The sequence below is a fragment of the Anser cygnoides genome, chromosome 1 (genome assembly GCF_040182565.1).
Source record: "Anser cygnoides isolate HZ-2024a breed goose chromosome 1, Taihu_goose_T2T_genome, whole genome shotgun sequence".
Classification (NCBI taxonomy): Eukaryota; Metazoa; Chordata; class Aves; order Anseriformes; family Anatidae; genus Anser; species Anser cygnoides.
The window spans coordinates 39,805,342-39,816,359 of record NC_089873.1 but is presented as its reverse complement, the minus strand read 5'-3'; the positions used below and the strand labels follow the sequence as shown (position 1 = coordinate 39,816,359).

The 11,018-nt window shown below is 44.2% G+C and overlaps 1 protein-coding gene across 3 annotated transcripts in view; it reads left to right on the top strand.

Annotated features, from left to right (window-relative positions):
* Positions 1-7,043: 7,043 nt before the first annotated feature.
* ZFC3H1 (zinc finger C3H1-type containing) overlaps positions 7,044-11,018 on the top strand; it is a 39,582-nt gene continuing 35,607 nt past the window's right edge. For all 3 annotated transcript variants that reach the window (XM_048065352.2, XM_048065351.2, XM_048065353.2), the window contains exon 1: positions 7,044-7,751. In XM_048065352.2, the coding sequence (XP_047921309.2) occupies positions 7,136-7,751 (616 nt within the window). In that variant the 5' untranslated portion in view covers positions 7,044-7,135. The remainder of the gene's footprint in view (positions 7,752-11,018) is intronic.

Genomic DNA, 11,018 nt, shown 5'->3' with positions numbered 1-11,018 from the left:
CCCCCTGGCTCCTCCAGGCATCTAGCTTCAGGGCGTGCTGTCTGCACTTCCACCAGTGGTCTAGAAGCTTATTTATTATTGCCAACCCTCTCTTTGGCACAATTTGCTGATCTTGTTTCTCTGACTCGCGCCTCATGCATGAGGGCAATCAGCTAGCTACTCTTTACACTGGTTCCTGATACGCCTCTGGGGTTGTGCATGACCTTGGGCAGCTTTGAGAACAGTGCAACTGCTTAACGTCATCTGGTGCTCCTGTTCAAAATGGCTGCTATGCTGAAGGTCTGCTGCAAGCCCTCTTCCTTTCAGTAATAGTACAATGCTAAACTCGTGTTTGTCCTTATGATGATATCACATAAGAAAATGCCTTAAATGATCAATCAGCAAGGAGAGCAGGCCCTTCTGGCCTGCAGGCTCCTGAACCTGTTCTCACCAGCCTCATCACCACCTGCTTTTCTTTTAAAACTATCTATTTTACAGGACCTGCCCTTGGGAGATGAAAATGCAGGCTGGCTGGGCCTGGGTGCCCATTACACCTCAGTTCCTTGTGGCATTCCCATGACAGCTGCTTGGCAGCACCTCAGGTTCCCTTCCCTTCCGTTGCTGGTGTGACCCACACACTGCGTTTGATTACAGTAGTACAACAAGTTGGGTTTGCTCCACATTTCTCCGGTAGCATATAACTGTACTGCAGTCCTAGTCCTGTTCTCCTGTTCGTTTGGTCTACGGCATTAGGCAAAGGGTTCAAACCAAAGGTGTAGCACACCCAAAACCACAGAGTCCCGTTGTGAATTTGTAAATGGATTTTATACGGATGCCCAACTGCTGTAACTACAAACACAGTCTTGTAATCATAAACAAGTTCTCATGATAAGTAGAGGCCTACCTCTGCAGACATGCAGATGCTACTGTCACCAAGAAACTCTTGAGAGAACTCCTCAGTTCAAAGTGCCCCTCAGACTACACGGTAACTGAGGGACTAATTTCACAGGAGAAGTTGCCCAGATGGTCTGTAAAGCCTTATGGTTCCAACAGCATTTACATTGTGGTGCTGTTGAAAGGAAGAATTTTCATTTAACTAGACTGTCCAAAATTTGCAAAGAAACTGACCTTAAACAGTCAGATGCTTTACCATGGCCTCAAGAGCCCTGTGAATAAAAAATATGCACTATCAACTTGTAATATTTCAGTGGGTAAACCCGTAAGGTTCCTGCACACCCCACCGAGGCCACTTCATCACTCCAAGCTACAGATGACTAATGTTATGTGGAATTATTGGAAAGCTCTCATGAAATGTATGAGGACTATCCACTTGCAGGTAAAAGAAGCCCTTCTAGAATCTGCCTCTGAACTGTGGCACTCTTGGGAGCCCAGAGACTTGGGTCTACACTGAGGTGACACACAGATGACTGAAGATCAACAGAATGGAACCCATAAAGGCACCCAGTCCTCTAAGAGTCAAGTCTCTGTATCACCACATGAACTATAAAAATACCGTTCTGTTGGTTTACCATGATGATAAAAACTTAGATGTTGTGAAATGTTGGGTGTGTTACAGTGTCCCTCATCACTCTAATGAAGGTGTCCCCATGCATCCTACAGCATGTAATTCATCAGTATAAAGACAAGTTTGGAATCCCCCAGGGCAGAAATTACTTGTTCAAGATTATCCCTGATGACAGTAAATGGGAACTGATCTGAGTCAAGTCAATACACGTACGCATGAAGCTCCAGCTCTGCCATCCACCTGGGACTGGATGCACCTGAGAACAGTTGCTACATGAAAGCAAATGCAACATACTACATGGGCCCAGTAATTGTACCCGAACTACTAATTCTTAGAATGATACTAGACAGTTATTTGATAACTCACTAAACTGTGAGTTCAGCTCATCTTCTATACCTACTTCCTTGGGAGCCTGTTTCATTCATGGTATGTTTACATTCCCGTGGCTCTCACAGGACCATGTTATACAGGGTATGTAACCCCAGCTATTTGACATTTGTCATCTCTTCCCTCTGAATATTATCAGAAAAGGCAAGCTAACTCATAGCATGAAAATTTGGGGGCTATTATGCTTCCCATGCATGAGGTGGCAAAAGCCATTTGCTAGCTATTATTTAAAGCAAATTGGTAATAACACTGCAGATCCTTTTTACCAAGTAACAGCTGAGATGACTGGTATCTGTACAATCAAAACAGATTAAAATTTGGCTTTATGCTGGCTCATAAGGGTGAAATACACATTGTAGTTGGAAAAGACTATTTTAGCTACATGACAGACAACTCCAAAAACATTTGTGATTTAAGTGAAGACATTAAAAAAGAGGCAGCCAAAGCAAAACAACCCAATAATTGGAATGTGTGGAACTGGTTTGAAAACATAAAAAAAAATGTAGGGTTTCTAGGTTAAAAAATATAATTGTATAGCATTTTATTCTTATTACTACTACTGGTTGTATTGTATGTGTTTATTCAAGTAATCCTCTGTATGGTAACACTGTGTATTAAGAAATACAGAGGTACTGCTGTAACCACACTAATTCCTGTCTTGCAAATGGGATTTGTGTACCTTGACATGCAATGAACAGAGGTGGAAAGAGAAGGAGAAATCCAGAAGCTGATGCTGGCATATGCCTAAGTCCAGAGGCAAGGACAGACAAGACAGCAAGATCTTCAGTAGAAGAGCCATGAGTAAGACACCTGCATCTTGTCTGCAGCACCCCGGGTGTCTCTAAGGATTGCGAGAGGATGAAGTCTCAGATGGAGGAAGGTGGCAGCAGGCCTCCCTAGGTTTAAAAGTTTGTCAAGGACACAGCAGTGTGACAAGCGAGATAAGCTGAACAGATGTAGGTTGAGGCCCCAGGATTGCAGACAGAATCATGAGGAACACATTGGTCCAGCTGCTGTGACAGTCTCCTCCTGTGCAGGTGCTGCTCTGTCACATCAGGCCCCTAGCTAAGCAGAATGTATCTGCTGTAAATGTATGTATTTTTGTTTTAAGTCAGTTTGTATCAACAGAGGGCTGAACCTCTGGTGCTCTGTGCTCTCTGCCTGAGCTACAGAAATAACCTACTTCTGCCTGACCTGAACCTGCGAAATAGACTGCATATTTATTCAGTGACACCACAGAAAGAGTGATTTACTTGAAAAGCATTTTGTCAAAATACACAATAAGTGGGGTGATACGTTCTGCAGTATTTGCACTTGAGCAATTACTACTTATGTAACGTGGAATTCATGTAAAGTGAGATGACAAGTCATTTATTTCCCAGCTAAAGAAACGCAGTCTCAGTCAGACAGACAGACCCACAGTTATGAAGGACAGGTTAAGAAGAAAACTCCTGGTCAAAAGGAGTTACTTATTTTTATCCTTTTATCCTTATTTTTATGCTATGCCTCCAACAGCTTAAATCTTCACTCATGACCAGTACAAATAAATAGTTATCCTCTTATGGCCCTTCATTGCCTCCATCCAAAAAGTTCTTTAGTAAAGGCTCCTTTTACTGTTGCAACAGCTAACGTCTTGTGTCCAAGACCAGTTTTGTCATCCTTCGCTCCGAGTATATGCTGTAGGAAATACTACTTTAAAAACGTTCATATTGAGGACTATTAAGAACTGAGAAAGACTGCAGAACGTGATAACATATTGCCTCTAATTGTTTCCACAGTGCTTTTAACAGATACTGCTAGTTCATATAGATGAAAATGCTATAGCACGCTTCCACTTGCCTCATAAGAAAAAAAGTCTCATGTGAAGTTGATGTGAGGTTTATATTTTTCACTTTTTTCTCATTCCAACATTTGACATGCAACCTGTGGCAGTATTTACATTTGATAGAAAAGGTACACTTGATTACATTATTTTAAAGCATGCTAATTTGCACTCTTAGTTTCAGATTTTCTCTTTTAAATATTCAGGTAAGTAGTTAGGAAAAATGTGAAAATATCAAAATATTGGAAATGGTTGTGTTTAATCATCTCTACATGTATTTGTATACCTATCAAATTGTAGAAAAAGACCACAGACATTCGTCTGGGAAATAGCGCAAACATGACATTGGCTATAGCAACCATGTGCCATAAAAAACAACTCTCTTATCTGGAGAGGAATCCAACTATAAGATATTTTTGTTTAACAAAATTACATGCATATGTTAAAACAGGAAATGAAATAAAAACACTACAGAATATTTCTATTTCTGTATATAGATCAACCATGATTACATGTGTACACAATTTGAATAATTAAAGAAAAATAATTATCCCAGCACAGGCTAAAATACACTTTATTCACTCACTGTGGTCTTTTGTTGACCTAGATATATTACTTTCAAGTACAATACAAACTCAGCAGAAAAAGCCTACAGTCATCTTTGCCTTAAAGAGGGCATGAGTTATGTGGTTAAGTTTCTGACCTTGCTTGCTTACTTCTTCTCAACATGACATTAATTTCTATGAGTCCTTACAAAGAGGCTTGTGTAGAGTTTCAAGTGCCAATGAAGGAGTTCCTCAGTTTTAAATATCAGGGGATAAAGGAATGGGCACTGATGTAGAAGAAATTGCAATTCTTTCTAGGAACATACAACAAGAAGAAGTTAACTTCCACTTGAGTACGTGTATTCCATCTAAAATTATCAGCAGCAATTATTTTATGTTCCTAAAAATAAAGCCACTTCCAAAAGAAAAAAGAAAAAAGCCCCTTGTATGTACGTAACGAGACTGAACTCACAGAACCACCTCTTCCACCAGACACTATTATAACCTCATGTAAAAACTTGAAATCATGTTTTAACATCTCCCAGATTTTAAAGTCTTTATTAGTAACTGATAGGTATTGAACAATTGAACAGTTGCAAAATGTCATTTTTTTCTCCTCACTGAGTGATGGTTGTGAGTGAATGGTTGAGAGCTTATCAATATGGCTGATACATTTTTTAGTATTAACTCAGCATAGGTATCAAAAATAAAGATTAGAGTCTACTTTCTGGTTTGAAAAGCTTTTATAGTTTTCTGTAAAATATCTGATTTTTATCTCATACCTCATACAAGCATCTCCTATTTTATCTTGTATTTCTAACTCATCCAAGGAAAGATTTCTTAAGGTATTTGAGATAATTTGCTCAGATATATCTCATGGTGAAGTATTACTTGATTTAAAGCTTCTCATGAGACAAATAATTTCTATCAGTGTGCAGCTATGCCTTCTATTTGAATATAATTCTTCACTCTTTTTCTCAATCTTACTGTCTCCTCTCATTTGTCCTTCTTTTTACATTCGCATGTGTTTTGAAGGTATTAACTGAGTTCAGTAAGAACTTATTTACACTTAATGATTATTTTGAAATTGGATGTTCCTTCTTAGATATAAGCCTCTAAGCTTCTTTCTTAGGAAGATTTATTCACATAGGTTTCTATAAAAAAATAATAAAAACATGCACACAAAACAGAAATATGCTAGGAAACAACTACAAAGCAATGTGAAATTGTGCAATTTGCAGTGTCAAATTATGGATCCACCTAACAATCCTCAGAAATTCAAATATAATGTAAAATGTTTAGCTATTCTGTAAAATCCCTTCATCATAAAATTTAAGCCCCCCAAACCCGTGAAGATATGTTTAACAGTCACATACTTTGCCCTCACTCGTTTCCCACAGTTTCTAGCCAGTTCATGTTTTCTTAAATGAGAAAAAAGTAAAATCCTCATTGTTTACATAGAACCTATCATATTTAAAATTACGATAGTTGAGTACCAAGAAGAGAACAATCAATCAAACAAAGGGCATTGAACTCCCCTAGTTCCTGAAAAAGAAATATTGTAGAATCTTCTTTTTCAGATGGTTAAGTAACTCAGGTAGAAAGTTATAATACAGATCGCATAGTGGCGTTGAATAAATTCAGCACGCTTGTTAGATGAACTCTGAACAAACATGGCAACAGTCAATGAAGTGGGACCATCACATGAAGTTAATTTCCCACAAAGCTGCTACTTCTGTGCCACTACCTTAGTTTTGTAAGCATTTTCCTCCCCCTCCTAAAAGATGCTGATACTAATATCCTTCTGGTGTGTGAAAACACTTAGGAATAAATTTAACTGTAGAGTAAACTGGAACCAGATATATGCAAAATTTTGGGATGCCCAACCAAACAATGTTTGCTGGGAGGGAAATTTCTGCAGCTTATCATCACTAGATGTGGTGAAATCGAAACATTTATAACTACAGCAGATCAGATTTCAGACACAGAAATCTGACACTGCTCCAGATACCTTGCCTGACCTACACCTGCTGTTTCAGAACACTCTCAGTACGTCTTACTCTGTTCTAGTCTAAACAAGGCTTCTCCTCCTGCCCAGGAACATAATCATTGCTCGCCTGACAACACCCTGCTATGAGATGAAGCCCTTGAAATGCACACGTAGTAGCACCAGAATACTCAACCTTGGAGAAGTCTGATAAAAACACGTGGTACCACTTCATTAATTTTTATGTAACTGTTTTCCACTCTGAGATGCTCGCTTTTTACTTCTGCCGTGGAAACTGGTAGGGCCGACCTGAAGAGCACAGCAGCTCAGCCCTGGGAGGGCAGGCGGGCAAATGGCGCCCAGGCGGGTGCTGGACACCGCCAGGACACCGGCTGCCGCTCCTGCAGAAGCCTGCACTGCCCGGGGCGGGCAGGGCACAGGCCCCACCAAGGGAGAAAGGACACCCGGCGGGCTGCCGAGGGAAGCCACCACGCAGCTCGGCACCCGCCCTCCCCCTCTAGCCAGCGCCCTTCCCTTCCACAAGATGGCGGCCAGTCCCCCCCCCAACCCGGTCTCCTTCACCAACATGGCGGACCGAACCCCATTGGCTCCCGCCCCCCGCCCCTGAGGTCGGGTAGGCTTTCCTTACCCTCCCTCGGGACCGAGAACTACATCACCCAGAGACCCCCGCGCGGGTCGCCCCCCCCCCCCCCGCTCTCTCAGCCGTTGCGCAATCCGGGCGCTATCTCGCGAGAGGGCCGCGCCGGGCGGGCGGTGGCGGCAGACGGCGGCGGGGCGGGGCGGGGGCGAGGTGCGGGGCCGCGCTGCGCAGCGCAGGAGCCGCCGTCGCTCGTGCTCCGCCTGCCCGGCACCGTTGGCCTGGGGGCCCCATGGCGGCCGCGGAGGCGGCGGCCGCGCCCGTAGAGGCGGCGGCGGCGCTGGATCCTAGCGGGCTGTCCCCGAAGGAGGAGGGCGAGCTGGAAGACGGCGAAATCAGCGACGACGACAACAACAGCGGCGGCGGCGCCGGGCCCTACGGCGGCTCGGAGCCCGGCGGCCCGGCCGGCGGCGGCAGCAGCGGCAGCAGCAGGCCCTACTCGAGGCGCCGGCCGCCCCCCGGCCTCCGCGGGGGCCTCTCGGTGTCGTCGTCCGCCCGGCGCTTCCCCCGCTCCCGGCACCAGCCGCCGCCGGAGATGGGCCACCTGCACGGGCACGGCGGCTACCGGCCCAAGGACTCGTTCCGCTCCCACCCGCCGCCGCTGCCGGCGCCGCGGATGCCGCCGGGCCCGCACCCGGAGGGCGGCCCGCGGCTCTCCTTCTGGGAGCGCAGCCACAACGCCCTGGACCGGTTCCGCTTCCGAGGCCGGCCCTACAGGGGCGGCTGGCGCTGGGGCCGGAGCCGAGGCGGCGAGCGGGGAGGCAACCCGCCGGGGAGGCCGCCCGGAGGGGGAGGCGGCGCCGGCTTCGGCGGCGGCCAGGGCTGGAGGGAGCCCTCGCCTCGCAAATGTATCCTTCGGAGCGGGGGGCGGCGCTGCCAGACGTGGCCCAAGGCTCTGGGGAAGGAGGAAGGGAGGGAGGGACCCGTGGTGGGGACGGAGGGAGGCTCCCCGCCTGCTGGCAGGGGCTGCTGGCAGGCAGGGCTGCCGCTGGGAGCTGCCTTAGCGAAAGGGGGAAAGCGTGGCCTGAAACAAAGCCTTAGCCCGTTGGGTCCCGGGGGCTGCTTTTCTAACCCCAAATTTCTAGCCCTTCTGTTAGAAAGCGGGCTTAGGCTTTGGCGAGGCACTTTGAGCGGATATAATTACAGCGGAGTTGCTGTAAAACGCTAAGCTTGTTAATTTCCCTTATTGGGCAATGAAGGATCCGCTGTTTTTTTTTTTTTTTCATTTTCGCTTACAGGCCCTCAGAGGTTGTAACGCATAGCTAAAGCCAGCTTTACCGCTAAACCGATCTTGACACAGGACTCTGTGCGCAGAGTGCGTTTCCTGTGGGAGTTTGGGTAATGTGGGAAAGCCACGTTTCTCTGCAAAGCCATACTCTGTGTTTCTGGCAGGGTGTTCTCTGATCGCTCCTAGAGAGCTGATTAGGTGGTTTTGAACCCTTTTAACACTTTCTTCTGTTAAGATTGGGAACTGCAAAAGCGCTGGAAAAAGCTCCTCTCATTTTCCAGGACATAGATAGAAAAAACAACTCACGTGAAATGTAACTTAGGGGCAGCGTGGCACGGAAACACAGCTGTTTGCCTAACGGAAAACAGGCAAATATAAAAATGGAAGCCAAAAATGTTAAGCAAGAGAAATAGTGGTTAAAACTAATACACTGCTTTGTTGTCCGCTGTACCAGTAGTCAAAGGATGCGTCTTGTTTGCTTGGCTGTGCTGGCAGTCCCAAAGAACAGGGATTTTTTCCAACTTGTGACAGGACTTAAGGCTTTGAAAGCTGATCATTGGAGCCTTGTGTTACTTTAGATCCTAGATTATTTATCAGTATCAACTGTTCTTCTATTGGAGTGGGGACAGAATATGTAAACCAGTGATAAAGAGCTACTTCATCTCACCTCGTAATGTTAGAGCATTACCACTGAAGTGTTCATAACTCTTCATTTGAGGATCATTTCTTGAGAGGCAATGTGTGAAGATGTGATTTGCCCAAGGTCACATAGTAAGATGGTTCTAGTGCTGAAAGTGGATGTTACAGATCTCTTAATTTGCAGTGTTGCTCTAAGCACCAGAAAATGGTTACCTTCTGTGGAATGAGTAATTTGCAGGGCCAATCTATTGATCATCCTAAGCAGACCTTGCAATGCTTGTTAATACTGATACAGTCTCCTTGTATGCTCTAATTAAAAGACTATTCAGAAACTGATAATTCCATTTTCAAACCAAAAGCAACAAAGGGGAGAATCTTTTATCCCTAATACTTGAGATACACTCTTCTGCTTAAACATTACAGGCAGTTTAATAATGCTGTTTCTTGTTGATGACTCACATTTGATTATTTGTGGGTCATATAATTAAAGAAGGCCAATGATTTACTCTCTAAAATACATTTCTTTCTGTATTCTTCATATCCTTGCCATATAAACGATTTGAATTAGAGTATTCCTAAATACTAAGGAACCTCCACGTTGCTAATATTAATGGGGTAGGGGTGTAGTACATTGGCACGTGCCTTCACAAGAGACCTTCATGTGAAGTGGTGTAGGGAAGCTTGTGATCTGGAGTGGTATTTGGAAGTCCCCAGGGAAAGTGCGAAGTTTAAAGGTGTGTTAACAGAGAAGTAATGTTTTTTTTTTTCTTTATCAATGGAACTGGTACTTTGTGTGTGCTATGTAGAAGTATAAATAGGAGTAAATCAGCAACATGGTAGGGCACTTAGAGAATTCTTTTTACTCTTCTTTGGATATTATCTTTTAATAGGTTTATCTTTAGTTCCTAGCAACTTAAATGTGAAGCTATTGGATGGGCATTCTGCAGAAATTCATACGTAGAGATTTGTGGACTTCTGAGTATGAAACGTGAGACCAAAGTAGGACTCTCTTGCTGGTGAATTCTGAACCCTTCAGAGCTTTCTTTTTTTTTTTTTTACATTTTTTCTTCACTTCTAACCCCAGTGTCATCAGTTGGTCTCTTGCTTTTGGTTGTAGGATGAAGGCTCTCAAGTGTCGACTGAAGAATAAGTGTTGTTTTAATGCAATCCTGACTGCCTCTCATAGCGTTCCACCTACTCTTGCATTCTATGTGTACAGCTATGTACTAAAAAAAACAATCAACCAACCAAAAAACCCTATCTGTAAACCACTGTCATGGTTTAACCTGGTAGGCAGCTAAGTACCACACAGCAGCTCACTTGTTCCTGTTCAGTGGGGTGGAGGAGAGAATTGAAGAGGGTAAAAAATGTGAAAATTTGTGGGTTGAGATAAAGACAGTTGAATAAACTAAGAAAGAAATGGGGGAGGGGAATTGATGCAAACTACAACTCCTCACCATCAGCCAGCTGATGCCTGCCCAGTCCTTGTGCAGCAGCAACCCCCCCATGCCAGGAAATTCCCCCCAGTTTGATCATTCAGCACAATGCCACGTGGTATGGGACATCCCTTTGGCCAGCCTGGGCCAGCTGCCCTGGCTGTGTCCCCTCCCAGCTCCTGGTGCACCCCCAGCCTCCCCACTGGCAGGGCAGCATGAGAAGCCGTAAAGGCCTTGGCTCTGTGAGGGCACTGCCCTGCAACAGCTAGAATCAGTGTGTTACCGCTGCATTTTCACCCTGACATCTAAACACAGCGCCATACCAGCTGCCATGAAGTAAATTAACTCTATGGCAGCCAAAACCATGACAAACACCAAATTTCTGATTAATACCTTTTTGGAAGCTCCGTCAATTTCATTATTCCAAGCTCAAAAAATATCTCAAAATTTGGTATTTTTACCCAATTCAAGATGACTCCAGAAACTATTTATAGATAATTTTAGACTTATTAAGCTACTTAACATCTATTGTAAAAATTAGCGTAAGGGTTTCTTGGGACTCTCAATCACTAATGTTTTTTTAGAGGTAGATTGGTGGATATGCTTATGACGTGATTTGTGGTTATACTGCACCCAGCTCTTTACACTGTGGATGTATTTTCAATATATTTACAGAACTTCAAATTATAATAGCATTTGCTTTCTGGATTTTATGTAGTTTAGATGGATTAATTTCTGCTTTTTTTGTGCTGAAGCTGAAGAGAGCATTGTAATAACAGGAAATGTTTTGCAATACAGGAGTTGTTTTTGTA